Raw genomic sequence first — 18,342 nt, 5'->3', positions numbered from 1 at the left:
CAGTCAGAGACATGTTTTTCGACTTCGAGTGTTAACCCGACATAAAAATCTTTTGAGAGAGAAAATTCTGACTTACCGGATTCGAACCAGTGACCTAAGGATATTCTGCTTCAACTACAGTCCTCCACTCTACCAACTGAGCTAAGGTTGGATGTGTTTTATACTTTGTGGACCTGTATGTAGTTTCAACAACTGTATATCACTACAAGAAATATGTACATTCGTAGCATACGAATAACGCTATGAAAGTACTTTCATAGCGTTTTCATAAACGCTGTATCTGCCGGAGCTATAATAGAGTACACCCCTTAATATAGCGTTTATGGAAAGTGTTATTATATGCATATATATAATAGCATTTTTATGAGTTATTATAAATGATACGGTAGCACAAATTAGACGCTGTATTATTAAATGTTGTAGCATTATTTATGTGTTATTGACACCTTTATAGTAGCGTGGTTTTATAGCTACATTCTAGTTTACTATAAGAGAAATTCATTGCTGTTGTTAGTTGATTCGTAGCATTATATTTTAGCTCCAACATCATAACTGTAGCTATTTTTTCACGCTGTATTGTATAGTGTTGGAGCTGTTCGTACGTGCTATTGAATTTGGCGATGTAGGTTTTTTTTAACCAAATACGATATTTCCAAAACCTCAAGAAATGCACTTACTAAATATCAAAACCTGGTAATCAAAAATTGAAATTCATCTGCTTTTCCATATAGAAAAACTGAGTACTGGTTAATGTTTCAGCAACATACAAGCATTTCCAACAAAGAAAACCATAAACACATATCAGGTTATGTCTTCAACGAAACCATCCTTAAGTTCAGAGAAGATAAAAACTAAAGTATCAGATGACTACTGCATTTAGACGAGTACCACTTTATCCTCTTGCCAAGCAATAGCTGTTCCTATTGCATCTTCCATGCAGTCGATCTCAGACGAAGGCCTCCATACGCAAGCATCTTTAACTTTGACAACATCAATCCACACCTTAACTGCATTTGGACCCAAGGGAACAAAATGTACTGTTTGAAGTGGATCGTTTGTGGACCAACGTCCTTCAGCAATCACTCGCTTCTTTCCAGTAATAGCCATCACCAAGCACTTCTTATTTTCATTCCCCGTTTCCATTTGGTTGGATTCCTGTAGCGAAGACAATTTGAATATATAGCTATACAAATGAAAGTTTAGTAAGAAAACCTACCTGAGTTATAGGAGTAGAACTTTCTGACATTGCTTTCATTGGTTTTTTTATTGGAGCTGGTGGAGTTGATTCAGAGTTAGCAATAGGAGAACTCGTTTCAGGACTTGCCTCAAAGATTACTCTATTAGCAGGCCAGGCGACAAAGGTGTTGAATGAATCCTCCAAATCTAAGAACTCAGTCGTTGGCCTCCAGAGGAAGGTATTTGGGCATAAAACCACATCGACGAATACCTTCACTGCATTAGGTCCGAGAGGTAGTCCGTTGACTAATGCTTTTGGCTCTCGAGAATGCCAACGACCCTCTGCAACAACTTCCTCGTTAGTTCTAGCCCAGTCAAGCAGCTTGCAGAAGTTCCGAGAGCTAGTATTAGGACTCTGTGAAGCAGTAAACAAATGAAACTATTGTCAAGCATTGCACAGTTTTACATTTACTATTAACGCAACTATAATATTCCGTACTGAAAGAATATTTACCAGAGGCGTAATGTCTGCTGGTTAACATCCGCTGCTAAAGGGAACCACAAAATTTTGAGGCCATGCAATCATCTCTCCAACTGCTTGCTCCATATTAAAGACGTTGCGAGCAGGTCTCCAAAGATAAGCTTCTGGCTTAATCGCTGTTTCCACCAAAACTTTGTACGAGTTTGGGCCTAAGGGTATACTGTTGACAAATTCCTCAGGCTCTTCAGACAAAATATGTCCTTCACCAACTTTTTCATCCGTTCTAGCCCAGTCGAATAACAGACACTTCATTTGTAATTTCATGTTGACACTCTGCAAACGTTAATGGTGAATTGTAAAAACAGATGTAAACATATGACATATATTTTTAATGCTAAATAAGACAAAACAAGAGTTTACTCTTGGTGCAGAATTCTCTCCGGCTTCAGCTTCTTGTTTCTGAAAAATGTAATTTGAAATACCAACCTAAGTTAATATACTAACAATGTAAAATCCAGAGTTACTATCACCAGACATGAAATACTCGCTTATCTGGTTCTGTATTTTTGACAGTGCTTCCTCTAAATCATGGACCTGCTGAATCAATCTTAGTTGGTCTCGTTTCATATCATCCATAAACTTGCTTTTCATCTGGAAGCATGCTAACTTGGTTTGACTCATCCCTCTACCCATTGCTCTCAAACGGTCGGGATTATCAGGCCCAAGTAGCTGAGAAAGGAGATCTTCTTTGGGATTTGTGGACGTCGAAGAGGGATGCCAGAATGAATGGATCCCTTGCGAACGAGACTTGACTTGCAAAAGAGACTTGACTTTGGTTCAAGTTGACCAACGTAAAACCTTCGTCCACCTTCACACCGTTGCCTCTGACCGCCCATTGACATCGGAATAGAGGTATGTAGAATACGTTGTAGTCTAATAAGATAATGTCCACCACTCTGCCATAATAAGAAACCAAATCCATGATTTGGGAAGTGTATCTTGCACTGGCTCGACACATTGCAGTTGCTTCATAATATACTCCACTGTTTTGCGTTTGTCTCTGAACTGATGTTGTGTGAAACCGCAGACCATTAACAACGTAACCAGTGTATGATCTAGCCATATTACGTGGACCATATGAAATCCACTTAAGTGTGTCATCATGTTCCGTAGAGTCAAGTGGTATCTGACATAAAAAAAATTTAGTAAGTAAATCAACAATACGTTTAAAATGTACCTTGTATTAATACGGAACTGAAATAGCTTACTTACACTTTTTTTAAGGCACTCTGAAAAGTTTTGTTTACACTGTGGGTTTGTGTCTTGCAGGTATTGCAGATGCATGCTTACAAAGTGACATTAGACAACAATGAAATATATTAGTATAAAGACTGAATTCCGAATATGAATACAGCATAAGAAAGAAATTAGAGCTTACTCTACATAAGGATCTACCAGTGCGGTATTCTGAATGACAGCTAGGTGTGCTGTTTTCTTTTCCACTTCAGAAAGTGTGATAGACCTCCCAGCAGAAATAGGCCGCCCTTCGAGTATAGAAGTGCTTTCGTATTCAGTATTTCGTTCTTGTCTATCTTCGACACTTGTGGTCTTCCTCAAGAAATCTCTGCAGAACTGCATACATTCCTCTGCTAGATATGATTCAACAATACATCCTTCCGGTCTTGCAGGATTCCTGACGTAATCTTTCAAAAGTTTCATGTGTCTGGTAGGAATTAAGAAGACAAGAATAAAGATAATGGAAGATGAAATATGCGGCAAGCAAACTTAGCAAAAAACTTATATAGACAACTTACCTCTCGAAAGGATACATCCATCGAAAGTGCACAGGTCCACCTAATCTAGCTTCCCTCCCAAGATGTATACACAAGTGAACCATTATATCAAAGAAACTAGGTGGGAAAAATCTCTCAAACATACAAATAGTCTCAACGATTTCGTTTTCCATTCCTAATATTTTCTCCCTATCAACAACACGTTGACATAGAGTGTTGAAGAATGCACATAATCGTGTAATGGCTATTCTAGGCCTTTTCGGTAAAAGACCTCTAAATGCAACTCGTAAAAGTTGTTGCATGAGCACATGGTAATCGTTTGACTTCAATCCCATTGTCTTAGACTCTTCTAATGATACGCACCTGGATATATTGGAGCAATAACCATCCGGTCCTTTGAACTCATGTAGACGCTTGCAGAATAATCTCTTCTCTTCCTTTGACAAAGTCCACGGTGCTGCAGGTAAGTAAGTTCGTTTGCCTCTGGCTTTAGGATGCAACTCTTTCCTAATACCAAGGACTTGTAGATCTTTACGAGCATTAAGACCGTCTTTTGAATTTCCACAATGCAGCAAGGTGGAAATGATGCTCGCTGCAACATTTCTTTCTACGTGCATAACGTCTAAGTTATGTCTGACCGGGAGTTCCTATGGATTGCATTTAGACATGTTAGCTGAAAGTCTTTAAATTATGTATAGTGTATTTAACAAATATAAATGAAGTTGTAAAATGATAACATACCTCCCAGTAAGGAAGATTGAAAAAGATAGATCGTTTCTTCCATCTAGATAATTCTTCTTCATCTACTTCCTCTTCCTCCTCTGATTCGGATTCTTCATCTTCACTATCAGTTAATGACTCCGCAGGAATAACCCTTTTTCTTTTCCTTACAGCTTGTCTAACATTTCCAAACTCGTTTTTGTAATTCTTCAGCAACACAGATATGTTATGACCCGTTAGAATCCTACCCTTCCTTCCATATTCAACTTTTCCATCGAACCATGCCTTCTTCCCACGGTAACTATGCGTGGGTAATAATCCCTTTCTATGACACATGTAAACATGCTTCCTGCTATTAGGTAACCAAAAACTATCAGTATGCTTTCCACATAATGGACATCCCATCTTTCCTTTTACTCTGCAGCCAGCCAGATTTCCATATGCAGGTAGGTCACTAATAGCCCACAATAGCATTGCCTTCATTGTAAATGTGGTTTTACTGAATGCATCATACGTTTGCTCTCCAATGTCCCACAACTGTTGGAGGTCATCGATCAGTGGCTCCAGGTACACATCTATACTGTTGCCAGGTTGATACGGTCCAAGAATCAACAAGGAAAGCATGATATTCTCCTTCTTCATACACAAGTCTGGAGCCATATTATAATTCACCAACAATACAGGCCAACAAGAATACATTGTATTTTTCATGCTGAATGGATTGAAACCGTCGGCGGAGAGACCTAGCTGAATGTTCCTTGATTCTGCGGCAAACAACGGGTACTTGGAATTCATCTGGTCCCATGTTACGGAGTCGACGGGATGACGCAGCTTTCCATCATTACTTTTGTTAGTCAAATGCCACCGTAGCTCTTTAGCAGTTTGCTCTGACCTAAACATCCTCTTCAGCCTTGGAATGATGGGAAAGTACCTCAAAACTTTCTGAGGGACACCTTTTTTAAGTTCACCGGTTTGGAAGTTAGTCTTCCATCTTGATGTCTTGCACTTGGGACAGTTGTCTAACTTCTTCAACCCCTTTCTGAAAAGAAAACAATCATTAACACAGGCATGGATCTTCTCGTACCCCATATGGAAAGACTTGAGGAACTTCTTCACGTCATACAACGAGGTGTGACGCACATTATCCTCCGGCAACATTCTCGGCAGTGTCTCTAACAGCTCGTTGAAGCTCTTGTCCGACCACCCATTCTGAGCCTTCAGCGTAAACAACGATACAATTTCTGATAGCTTGCTATGGCTGGCACAACTTGGATACAATGGCGTTTCGGCATCAGCAAGTTTAGCTAGAAACTCGTCTTCTCTCTTGTCTAAACCTTCAGCAACATCGCATAAGTCAGTCTTGTTAGCTAACTCTTCATCCAAGTATTCGGCAGCTTGATACAACCCTACAATCTCCTCGTTCCACTCTCTAATCACTTTCCTTGCTTTGTCAGACCCACAGTTTGTACGTCCTCTTTCCTTCCTTACTTCCCCATGATGATACCAATCAGTCCTTAGCTTGTACGTCTCATCCATTCCTCTTGTGACCAAGTGATCCACTACATCATTTTTAGAATGACAGTCTACGTTTCGACAATCAATGCACGGGCATATAACCAAATCACGATCTCCTAAGGCAGAGGCAACTGAGTTCACAAAATTCCAAGCACCAATCTCATATGCAGGATCCGCTCTTCAACATATGCATGTCGGTGAATGAAAAAAAGTCAAAACTATACAGGTAAACTATATAGAAGCACATCTACCCTGAACAAATGTTTATTAAGTGATACCTGCATAGGTGAACCCATGCCTTGTCCACCATTGTATACTCCAACCTTAATAAAATTGTTAGCGAAACGACTCAACCCTAAACAAACACTTTAAAAGTACTCCGGAAGACAAAGTAGATTTCAATATAAACGAGTTTCGTATCAATTCTGTGTAAACCCTAAACTGATTAACGAGTTACATTTACCTTGATTATCGATGAAATCAGACACGATTGAGCTTTGTTCGCCTATGTATTTGATGTCTTCTCGCTGTCTTTTGGTTTCTCTTCAGCTTCGAAACCTCAAGAGGGAAGAAATGAGAATGAAAGTGTAGTAAGTAAAACAAGTATAAGTATTAAATGAATCGAATGATGGAATTACATTTAGGGTTTATGAAGAGTGAAATTGGAGTTACCTTTGCATGTGCGTCGTCTAGTTTCCGCTGAATTTGACAAACGACTGTGCCTCAATCGCCGAAAATTTCCTGCTAAACCCAGAAATCTCCAAAATCGAGAGCTTAACTGCAACAGGAATCAAGATGACCTGATCTAAACCCGAAATCGACACTGGTGAAAGAGATTTCCGACGATGAGGGTATCAGAGACGTCAGATTCTTAATCGGCTTGATGAATTTGAGATCACTCTCTTCTCTCGTAAACCCTAGAACTTTCTATTTTTTGCTCACCCGAGAAAAATGGTTTTTTTTTTTAGTCGACAGAATGTTGTTATGTTTTGTCTATAACATGAAATTTTTACTAAGTGTTGGCGGGCAGAAGTGTTTTCTGCGAGCCAAAGCCTTTTTTTTTGTTCCCACTCACATTATTTACTCTTTAGCATTTTTTAAGTGCTATATTAGAGTACCCAATTCCGCAAATGACATTTAATAGCAGTTACAAGTATTACGCTATTAAAATGTGCTATCAATAAGCATATTTCTTGTAGTGAATATTGCCTTTAGAAGTACTTGTTTTCGCATGAGAAAGCTTTTTTTATAAAATATAAACAAAGAATCGTAGTTTACGACTTGAGCAAGACGTCTTCGGAAAAATAAGTTTGATTACAAAACACTAAAGAATATATAAAAGGTACGATTCAGAATGGTAGGTATACCCTCGAGTTTTTCTCCGACACGAAATAACGGTAATATTAATTTAGTTTTACATATCTAGAATTTGCCTATGGTAAATATGTGCATTAGACTATGGCAAACAAAATTGAAGGCTTGAGCAGAAATGACCACAAGTTTTTGGAAGTTCTACTACAATTTTTTTATCAAAATAAAAACACTAGAATCATAAGACTTTTTCTTTCTTCTTTGTCAAATAGCCATATATAAGTAAGACAGTCTAGATTTTGCGATGGAACAAAAAGTACTTTATACCAAAAGTTTCTATGAGAAACATTAGCTGTTACAATCTAATCCTCGAAACTTCTCTGTACAATATATAAGCAAAGATGCATACGAACAAATAGTTTTGAAATGACAAGTAAAATTGCATGCCTAAGCAAAACATTTCCGACCTACCAGATTCGAACCACTGACCTAAGGATTCTCTGCTTCTACTACAGTCCTACACTCTACCAACTGAGCTAAGGTCGGCATTGTAATATAACACTTTATGCATGTATATCACTAAAATTCTACAATCTTATCTTATCTATACAAAGAGTACTATACAAAAGGTTAGCTAAGCACTCCTATGCTAGTCAGTTTTTTGGCTGTTTGATTTAAAGTACTACATTTTATTACAACATCCTTATGGTTCGTTCCGACTGACCATCGGTCTGAGGATGGTAAGTCGTACTGATATGGACCTTACTCCCGAACCGTTTCTTCAAAGCCCTCCAAAATGCCGACGTGAACCACGAGTCCAGATCTGACACAATACTCGCCGACACACCGTGCAGCTTGACGATCTCATCCACATACAACTTGGCTAAGGCATTCGCCTTATCGTGCTTGTTCACTGCCAAGAAGTGCGCGGACTTAGTCAACCGATCCACAATGACCCAGATAGAATCCATCTTCCCTCACACAGGCAATCCTGTCACAAAATCTATCGTGATCATGTCCCACTTCCACTCAGGAATCAGTAAGCTTTGCAACAAGCCGCTTGGCACTTGATGCTCGGCCTTAACAATTTGACAGGTTTGAGACCCGGCCACCCATTCAGCCACGTCCCGTTTCATCCCGACCCAGTGGTAATACCGCTTAAGGTCCTGGTACATCTTTGTCGATCCTGGGTGAACCACGAACTTAGAATGGTGAGCTTCCCTTAAGATTTCTTTCCTTAACTCCTTGTCGTTTGGTACACAGACCCGACCCTTAACCAGGATCGTCCCATTGTTCAAAGTCTGGTACTCGGTCTGATCCATCTTTGCCCACTTCATCAGATTTTCATCTTTTTCCTAGGCTATCCTTACTCGGCTTAGCAGATCCGCTTGATCAGCCGCGCCTAAACCCAACGGTTTTACCTCATCGGTCAAAGCCGCTAGCCGTAGCGTCCCAACCATCCGGACTAAACCCTCAACATCCTGTTCGGCTAAAGCTGCAATCCGCTTCCGACTTAGCGCATCTGTGACTAGATTTGCCTTACCGGGATGGTCCGTGTAGACTACATACGGCTGATCCGGCTCAGGCAAAGCCAGAACTGGCGTACTAGTCAACATCTCCTTAAGATTGGCAAAGCTCTTCTCACACTCGGCCGACCACACGAATGGTACATCCTTGCCTGTTAACCGGGTCATTGGCTGGGCCATACTCGCAAAGCCCTTAACAAACCGACGGTAATACCCAGCTAAGCCCAGAAAACTTCTTATCTCCGAGGCATTCTCAGGTCTAGGCCAATCCGGGTCAACACACATGCCCTTGTCCGAGACCACTGATAACACCGGATTTTGACCATTTTTATGGATCACTTTAATATCTTTCACAGGTGTTTTTACTCCATTTTCAAAGGTTTTCAAAGGATTTCTATGATTCCGGATTTGAAAAGACTTTTCAGGTAATTTGGGATAAAGAGGCACAAAATAGAACAAAAAGACTCTTTTGGATAAATGCAGACCGTCAGAACTCTCATGGAGAGACGAAGACCTTCTCACCGTCTGATCACCCTCAAAATTGGACAACTTATAGAAGAATCAACCAGCTTTCAAATGCACTTGGTTTGGAGACATTCCAACGGTTGGATCTCAATATAATCTATTAGCCCCGAAGCCACGCGGAGTCGGCCAGCGGCTCACGCGACCGCGGCCAGCAACCTATTTGCCGCGGTTAGAAGCTTCCCGACCGCTAGAAACAAGCCAATTGCCGCGGTCACAGCACTCCCGACCGCGGCATTCAAGCTCCGACTTAAAGCCCACTTATCTGAAGCCTAAAGTCATTCCCAGCCTCAAGTCCGGAACCCTAGAGACCATGGAGCATTGGAGACTATAAATACATGTCATTTAGGTCGTTTTTAGGAGAGCTTTTACACACTTTACAGAAACCCTTTTCCTTTAGCCGTTTTTATGAGATTTTTGTAGAAGATTGTTCAAGTCCGAGTTCTTCAATAGAGAAGCTTTCTTTATCTCTTTTCTTTACTGTTTTTCATTACTTTTATTAAAACCAATGATGATGTCGAACTCAGCCATGTCTGAGTAGATCCCGAGTTGGGCTTAGGGTTCCCGAAAGGGGCTCTCATAATCGATTAAGACATCTAGGTTTATAGATATGGGATTTCGACCTGTTCTCTGTTTATTCTTGTTCTTATTGCATGTATGCTTGATTGATCACCTAGTATCTGATCTAGATACTTAGTGTTGCAAAAGTTTTCATTAAGTATCAGCCCTAGAATGAAACAGGCAATTTTTCCGTAGGAGTGGAAACCTACCTGCGGCGAGATCGTGAGTATTGACGAGTCTTATGCAGCTCTTGCGTTCTCTCCCTTCCAGGGCCAGAGTGGAAACCTACTGGTCAGGGTTGCGAGAAACAGTTGGTTATGATCAAGACAGTGACGTAGTCATACCGCCGTACTCTAGCTCTAGAACCTATATATTGTTATCCGTCAATCCCAATCTATCTACCCTAATGTTAAAACCGATTATGATCCCTTAGAGTTCCCAAAAGCTCAGCGTTTTTAGCCATAGTTTACAATTTCCATCGATTTTTACTTGCTTTCTTAGACCTGCATTTTAATTTCCTTAGTTCGTTATTTACTTGCTTTATTTACCTTTCATTCGATATTTACTTGCCTTATTAGTCTTTCATTCGATATTTTACTTGTTCTACTGCCTTTCATTCGATTTCTTTACTTGCTTTTTAGGATAGATTTATTTGCTTTATTTTGCTTTAGTTTAATTCAAGAAAAACAACCAACCTTTAAAACCAATTTAGTCTAGACATAAAGTTAAAAACCGTAGAAGAATACCAGGCACACAAATCTCTATGGATTCGATCCCTAAATACTACAACAGATTAGCTGTGCACTTGCGGCTTTCTTTTGTTTTGTTAAGGGTAAAACTTGTTCCGTCACGTAGTTGACACACTCAGCACCGCATCAAGTTTTTGGTGCCGTTGCCGGGGATTTGTTTCGCTGCCTTTTGCTATTTTTCTTGTTTTAACTTCTGTTCTAGACACCTGATCTCTAGTTTTTTATTAAAGTTTTTCTGAACTATCTTTCCCTTCTTTTGTCTTTCTCTGAGTTGCATGAATACCAGGCGTAGACCTGCAGGAGACATTCCAATTCTAGACGAGATAGACAGACACGAAAGAGAACTTCGAAGACTTAGACGAACGCAAGGAATGGCCAACGACGACCAGCCTGGAGATCCTATTAATCGAAATTTAAATATGGACCAAGAAGGGTCCGAACATGGAGAAAACGAAGAGAATGATCACATTGAAGGTGATCATGCTCGACAAGATGGAGAGGAGGATGAGGTTCTTCCAAGAAACCACCAGAACCGAGATAGAGAAGGACGTGAAGACCTTGATCCACCCATCAATGTAGCCGATGGTGACCACTCATCAATGCAGCCGAATGAACGCATCCACCGCCCCATTCCGCCAGCAAATCAACACCGAAGACAAGCCAGGAACCATCGCCTAGCTGATTTTGATGCACCTACTCAAAATTTTCCGAATCGATCTGCGATTCAAGTACCATTTCCAAACCGGAATGAGTTTGAAGTCAAGCCTCAAATCATCTCATTGGTGAGGCAAAACCAGTTCCATGGAGTTCCTTCTGAGCATCCAATGGACCATATCGAGCTCTTTGAAGAAATTTGCCGCCTGAGGAGAACAAACCAAATTCCACCTGACTATTTAAAATGTAAGTTGTTCCCTTTTTCATTAGCATATAAAGCTCACCGTTGGTTGAAGTCTTTGCCTGCAGGATCGATTACTAATTGGGAAGAATGTAGAACTGCTTTCCTGAACCACTTCTACACTAAGTCGAGGTCGAACAATTTGAGAACGAAGATCTCAACCTTTCAACAAGGGTCAACTGAATCTTTCTATGAAGCTTGGGAGCGTTTTAAGGAGTATGAATGTGATTGCCCTCATCATGGATTTCATGGATCAAGCCTGCTGAGCACATTTTACCGAGGTTTGCAACCAAAATACAAACTTTCACTTGATACAGCTAGCAATGGAGATTTTGGGCAAAAGACGATAACCCAAGGAAGAGCTCTCATCGAAAATTTGGCTCAAGCAAATAGCAATGATTGTCCTGAATATGATCGATCGATGAAGCAAGCCGGAACGGACAACAAGGAGATAACCGAGTTGAAGAACATGGTGAGCCAGCTTCTGAAGAGTAACAATCGCCCGATCCATGCCTGTGAGACCAACAATGGCGCAGAAGATGAAGGACCTAGTGATATCGATCACATTAATCAAGCATTTCAAGAAGAAGATGTGAACTATGTAGGAGGACTGGTGCCATACCAAAATCGCTCCAACAACAACTTCAACAACAACTTCCGGAATGCGAATTACAACAATCTCTCTTACCGCAATCCAAATGGAGAATCCTCAAGATCAGTACTATCCACCTCAGCAAAAACCATTCCAAAACAATTTTCAAGGCGGAAACTTTGGAGGAATAGTACCATATCAACCGCGACAGCCATATAACTACCAAGGTACGAATTTTAATAAGCAATTTGTACAACAGCAGGGAGTCACGACGAACCAGCTAGCTTCACAAATCGGTAGACTTGAACAGTCAATCCAACAACTCGTTATGACAAACGAAAAGGCATCTAAAGACGTGAACGTGAAAGTGGACTGCATGTACAATGATCTGAATGGTAAGTTTGAATCCTTATCTTCGCACGTATAAAAGTTAGATGTGCAAGTCGCCCAGACAGCCGAATCTATGAAGAGGCAAAGTGGAGTCCTACCAGGAAGAGTTGAAGATAACCCTAAGAAGTTTTGCAACGCCGTAACCACATTGCCCGAAGAAGAGTCCGGAACCGATGGAAAGAAAGAAGAAACCCCAATCTTTGTACCTCTGTACAAGGATATCGATCCCAAGCAGCCACCGTTTAAGGTACCCGAACGATCACCGTTTCAAAGGATTACCAAAGCCGATGATCCGGGACGTTTTGTTTTCCAGTGTTTCATTTCAGGAATCAAGTTTACAGACTGCTTGTGCGATTCCGGAGCCAATGTCAACATCATGTCTAAGACATTTGCCGAAAAATTGGGCATAAAAACCTTAAGGACATCGACGGTCAAGGTTATCTTTGGAGATTCATCTCAAAAAGATACTGAAGGGGCGATTCATGATCTACAAGTTCTAGTGGGAGATAAGATTGTTCCAGCAGATTTCCAAGTCCTGGAGATGGATAAAGACAAGGAGAGGCCACTCATTTTTGGGAGGCCATTCCTAGCTACGGTAGGAGCAATAATCGATCACGCAAACCGGCGTGCGGTTTTCCTCAATGTGGACAAAAAAGGTACTATCCTACTATCTTAGATGAATTTCCAAGTAAAGGAAACAAGCCAAAAGAGAAAGAAAAGGAGAAGCCGAAAGCTTTTGCAAAGATCAAGATCATCATTCCACCGGATGCAACAGAAACTAGTGAGGACCCAATCCAAGAGCTGATCGAAAACACAAAAAGGGTTCTGAACAACATTAAGGTCTGAAAGAAGATTAAAGGTAAGAAGACTTCTCTTCAAGGGGAAGAAGTGAAACCTCCACCAACCGGAAGTGATAAAGGCACATCAAATGGAGTGCCATTCAAATCAGCCTGACTCCTCATGCTTAGGTCGAGCTAAACGACTTAAAACAAAAGCGCTTAATGGGAGGCAACCCAGTTAGGTACTCTTTCTTTTAGTTTTCTTTTCCATTTTAGAATTTATGCTTTCTTTTTCTTTTTAAGTTTTAGGTATTTTATAAAACAAAAATACAAAAAAATCAGAAAATTAGAAAAACCAAAGAGAAAAAGGTAGGTCTTCAGCTGCTCGGCCCGGCAAAGACGAGAAGATTGGACAATAGGCCGCAGGAGAAGGACCCGCGGTCGCAACTGACGGGACTGCGGCAAACGGTGCATCGACCGTGGCACAGTGAATGCGACCGCGGCCGAGCCTTCATCCACCGCGGTCGCGCGTCTCCTGACCGCGGCCGTTGGTCGTTGAGGTTGTGTCGCGGATTTGTGACGTTTTTCGGTGATCCCCGGTGTTTCCCGAAATGTTCTCGGTAAAACCCGAAAAGATCCTCCGTAAGTTTTAAACTTTCCTAATGTGTAAACGAGAAAAGGTAAGTTCCCGTAAACTTAAAAATTTCCAAAAATTTTCTGTTTTTGCTTCAAAAACGCTTTTTAAAGAAAAGAAACAAACTTTTTGGATCAAAACTCTTTCTTCTCTTCTTCTCCAAAAGACTTAGAGATTTAGGAGAAAGAACACATTTTTCAATTCTTAAGCTTTTTAAGAGATTTTTGGCTCAAACCTCACTCTTTTTCGAAGCTGATTTCAATTCTGCCATCAATTCTCTCTTTCCAGCAAGGTATGAACCTCAAACTCACAATTCTTACTCGATTTTGAACTTAGGGTTTTCTTTAAAAACCCAAAATCTTGGTCTATTGATGGTGGAAATAGCTTAAGGATGATAGATTATCCGTTTAGGTTATCTAAAAATCGATTTTAGCACCTAGCTCAAGAGGAATTGAGATTTTTGAAATTTGGATTCTTCATGCTTCATAAAAATCGAATTTGGAACAGCAAAATTGATGAATTTGATTTAGTCTTGTTTGATTAGTGATTAGTATTGGGTAACCTTTAGAATTCACATGGAAATTACTCATAAAAACCGATTTTTAGAAGATTTCTATGTTGAGGACATAAAAAAGCCGAATTTAGTCATGAACTACTTGATTTCTCTGATTTAATATCAATTTTGTTTGCTAATAGTTTTAATTAATCTCTTTATACTAGCATTAGTATAACAGATCTTAATGTGTTAAAATTTGCATCCCAAATTCACTCTTTTTCCAAGAATCATTTCATTTTGCAGAAAATGGATGAAACCAGATCCCGAAGGAGCCGTTGAACTGGTGGCAGCTCCGATGACATTCCCGACGATGCTACTCTAGGAGAGTATATGCTGAACCAAGCCAGACCGAGAAGAAGAAGCTATGTAATGAGACTGCTCCAGCACTCGAGGGAAACACGAGCACCTCCCGAACCACAACAGATTCGATACATTGGGAGGGAAACAAACCCAAGAGTGGACTATGCAAGGCGTTTCAAGAAGCTGAACATCAAACCCACGCCTTGCATTGATTATCATACACTTGAGATGCTTGGAATCAGAGAGGATATGATCTGGTACATCGATGCACTTAAGCTGAGACCCTACTTGGAGCTGAACCTTCCGACTTATCCTGAGCTAGTCCGTGAGCTTTTAGCGACCGTTACACTCCACCACACGAGAAGGAGGAACCCCAAAGCATCAGACGGCATCTTGTCATTCTCTATCCGTGGACAGCCTTATTCTCTCACCATTTCCGAGGTTTGTGAAGCTCTTAAGCTTCCATATACTGATGGCATTTATCTTGAAGATGAACCTGATCTTAACCTGTGGAGAGAGATGGGTCATGGAGCATACGATAGTGGGAAATCTAAGTCAGCCCTCCTTAGCCACCCAGCAGTGAGAGTTGTGCACAAACTCTTAGCACACACGATTTTCTCTAGAGCCAACATGGGAGGTGTTTTGAAGACTGAGCTCATTACACTTCAGATTCCGTTTATGGATGATCCACGACTTGCTTGCTTTGCCTTGATTATAGCGCCGAATATGGTAAAGGTGAAGCATGATTTACATGGTTGCGATGACGCTACTCCAGCCTTCGGGAGTGCTATTACAGCGATACTACAGGCTGTAGGATTTGATTTCTCATCTGATGATCCACTTCCCGATGTCTGGTATGATCTACTTTATCTCTCTCGCGATCACACTATCTCTCGTGCCGCTTTCGATCCAGACAGGTTTGGTTACAAGTATTGCACTGACACTGAGGAGCACCGAGTCCGCTTACCTTCAGCATCTATCCCGAGATTGAGTACCGGAGGACGCCCTCGATGCACTCCAGATTCCGATGATTTTCTGCCTTCCGTACCTCGTCTACCATTCACCATTGGCCAATACATAGTGGCCAAGGCGAGGCGTGATGCAGCTGCGGCCCGTGCTCATTTTCAGCCATCCATTCCGACCGGCCACACCTCATCATCTACATCATCTCACACGCATTCCGACCTGGAGCGCAGAGCTGAGAGACAGGGACGACGCTTTGAGCGCGTTGTCACCTTCCTACAGGAGCAGCACCAGTTCGCAGACGACACTTCAGAGGATGAGTGATTGATCAGCACTTCTCTACCATCACGGTTCTATCATCATTTTCTTTTCTTTTATCTTATTTCATTTCGTTTTTATTCACCATCTTCTCACCAACTTTTTCACACTGGGACAGTGTGATTTAAGTCTGGGGGAGGATGTCTATCCGTACTAATCATTTTCCTGCTTTGCTTTTAAATTTCAAGTACTTTTTAAACTTTAATATGTAACCTATTCGACATTAAGTATTTTTCAGGAATGTTTGACGCAAAACTATGATGATTTAGACCTGCACACTTCTACACTATGCATGATAGCTCATTTGTGGTTAGCACTAGACTAGGCGGTAGCTAGAGTACTTGCACTACGAACTCCCACCAGAGGACGTCTATTCATGGAGATTCTTTCTGACAGGATATACTAGCTCATTTTATTTGAACTTAATATTGATATCTAATTTTCTCATCATTGATTTTAGGCAGGCATCGACATACACATCTAGGACGTCTTTTACCATCACTTTTACCACTCTTTGTCGTCCTAGATGACCAGTTTATCTTTATCTGGTACCATACCCTAAACCCAAAACCCTTGTTTTCAATCCTCATGCATTCTCTCTTTAGTTTATATCAGCAGATATGTGCAAAAACGTCGGAGAGAAGAGGAGCAACGCAATTTTCAGTCACTCACAAAGGAGACTGAATGGAATTGGGAAGGAAGAGTATCAGAAACATAATAAAGCTTTACAAGACAGATATTAACTGGTAAATTCGTGCTCTCTAAGACTCTATATCTAAAGGTGTTCCTATCTCTCTCTAAAAAAAAAAAAAAAAAAAAAAAAAAACCTGAAAAGAGAAAAAGGAACAAAAAGCCTAATGAGTCTTAGATTGGCGAAATTTGTGGAGCAATGAGCAACCATATTCGTTTAAGGAGCTATTGTTTTGAAAGATTTACAAAAATCTAAGTCTGGGGGAGTTTGGAGAGAACCTGATGAAGAAGACCATGAATCTATGTCAAGAAAAAATGACTGAAAACTGTGGATACCAACAGCTTCACTCTCTCTTGCGGTTTTGCATAATGTCCTGCACCCTCCAGATCTTCAGGTAACCCTTAAACACTTTAAGCCACACCCCCAAAATAATCCTTCCTTACACCTAGCCTAGATTGCCTTGCCTAGATTTTCTTTGATGAGAACCACCGAGATTTTTAATGAATGTTAAGAGCTAGTTGACTGAAAGTTAGATCTTAGTGCATAGATTTCTGCATGACGGATTAACGGACTAGTTATGCCTGTATTGCTAGTGAGAATTTTCTAGGCTATTCCCGATTGATGCATACTGATTGATATTGGTCTAGAAGTTTGGTCTCTGAGATTTTGTTTAGTTCCTGCGTTTTCAAACCTCTCGCCGAGATTAGTCTTTGTTTTGTTTGAGGACAAACAAAAGACTAAGTCTGGGGGAGTTGATAACACCGGATTTTGACTATTTTTATGGATCACTTTAATATCTTTTACAGGTGTTTTTACTCCATTTTCAAAGGTTTTCAAAGGATTTCTATGTTTCCGGACTTTAAAAGACTTTTCAGGTAATTTGGGATAAAGAGGCACAAAATGGAACAAAAAGACTCTTTTGGATAAATGCAGACCGTCAGAACTCTCATGGAGAGACGAAGACCTTCTCACCGTCTGATCACCCTCAAAATTGGACAACTTATAGAAGAATCAACCAGCTTTCAAATGCACTTGGTTTGGAGACATTCCAACGATTGGATCTCAATATAATCCATTAGCCCCGAAGCCACGCGGAGTCGGCCAGCAGCTCACGCGACCGCGGCCAGCAACCTATTTGCCGCGGTCAGAAGCTTCCCGACCGCGGGAAACAAGCCAATTGCCGCGGTCACAGCACTCCCGACCGCGGCATTCAAGCTCCGACTTAAAGCCCACTTATCTGAAGCCCAAAGTCATTCCCAGCCTCAATTCCGGAACCCTAGAGACCATGGAGCATTGGAGACTATAAATACATGTCATTTAGGTCGTTTTTAGGAGAGCTTTTACACACTTTACAGAAACCCTTTTCCTTTAGCCGTTTTTATGAGATTTTTGTAGAAGATTGTTCAAGTCCAAGTTCTTCAATAGAGAAGCTTTCTTTATCTCTTTTCTTTACTGTTTTTCATTACTTTTATTAAAACCAATGATGATGTCGAACTCAGCCATGTCTGAGTAGATCCCGAGTTGGGCTTAGGGTTCCCGAAAGGGGCTCTCATAATCGATTAAGACATCTAGGTTTATAGATCTGGGATTTCGACCTGTTCTCTGTTTATTCTTGTTCTTATTGCATGTATGCTTGATTGATCACCTAGTATCTAATCTAGATAGTTAGTGTTGCGAAAGTTTTCATTAAGTATCAGCCCTAGAATGAAACAGGCGATTTTTCCGTAGGAGTGGAAACCTACCTGCGGCGAGATCGTGAGTATTGACGAGTCTTATGCAGCTCTTGCGTTCTCTCCCATCCAGGGCCAGAGTGGAAACCTACTGGTCAGGGTTGCGAGAAACAGTTGGTTATGATCAAGACAGTGACGTA

The 18,342-nt window shown here is 40.8% G+C and overlaps 2 protein-coding genes and 1 non-coding gene across 3 annotated transcripts; all 3 read right to left on the bottom strand.

Moving 5' to 3' along the window:
• Positions 1 to 2,372: 2,372 nt before the first annotated feature.
• On the bottom strand, positions 2,373 to 7,967 carry LOC112088497. The gene is made up of 6 exons (XM_024158778.1): positions 7,721 to 7,967; positions 4,342 to 5,816; positions 3,814 to 4,097; positions 3,472 to 3,639; positions 3,113 to 3,380; positions 2,373 to 2,843 (listed from the first exon to the last, which is right to left on the bottom strand). The coding sequence occupies exons 1-6, from the start codon at positions 7,965 to 7,967 to the stop codon at positions 2,373 to 2,375; spliced, it is 2,913 nt and encodes a 970-aa protein (XP_024014546.1).
• A 384-nt stretch (positions 7,968 to 8,351) lies between these two features.
• LOC112088490 (uncharacterized mitochondrial protein AtMg00860-like) lies at positions 8,352 to 8,807 on the bottom strand. The gene has a single exon (XM_024158771.1). It carries the CDS (start codon positions 8,805 to 8,807, stop codon positions 8,352 to 8,354), a length of 456 nt encoding a protein of 151 aa, XP_024014539.1.
• A 2,581-nt stretch (positions 8,808 to 11,388) lies between these two features.
• Positions 11,389 to 11,495, bottom strand: LOC112082256. Its single transcript, XR_002896908.1, has one exon. It is a non-coding gene; the product is annotated as a small nucleolar RNA R71 (small nucleolar RNA).
• Between the last annotated feature and the right edge of the window lie 6,847 nt (positions 11,496 to 18,342).

Source organism: Eutrema salsugineum, unplaced genomic scaffold, assembly GCF_000478725.1.
Source record: "Eutrema salsugineum unplaced genomic scaffold, Eutsalg1_0 scaffold_8, whole genome shotgun sequence".
NCBI lineage: Eukaryota > Viridiplantae > Streptophyta > Magnoliopsida > Brassicales > Brassicaceae > Eutrema > Eutrema salsugineum.
Note: the sequence above shows the minus strand (reverse complement) of the source record. Positions and strands in the feature narration are given on the sequence as shown.

Excerpts from the sequence above, each read along its gene's own strand:
- LOC112088490 (XM_024158771.1), bottom strand. The coding sequence starts at position 8,807 with ATGTGTGTTGACCCGGATTGGCCTAGACCTGAGAATGCCTCGGAGATA.
- LOC112088497 (XM_024158778.1), bottom strand. The coding sequence starts at position 7,967 with ATGGATTCTATCTGGGTCATTGTGGATCGGTTGACTAAGTCCGCGCAC. Across the intron at positions 3,381-3,471 it reads TGGATGTATCCTTTCGAGAG|ACACATGAAACTTTTGAAAG; the intron begins GTAAGTTGTCTA and ends AATTCCTACCAG. Across the intron at positions 2,844-3,112 it reads TCATTCAGAATACCGCACTG|ATACCACTTGACTCTACGGA; the intron begins GTAGATCCTTAT and ends TTTTTATGTCAG.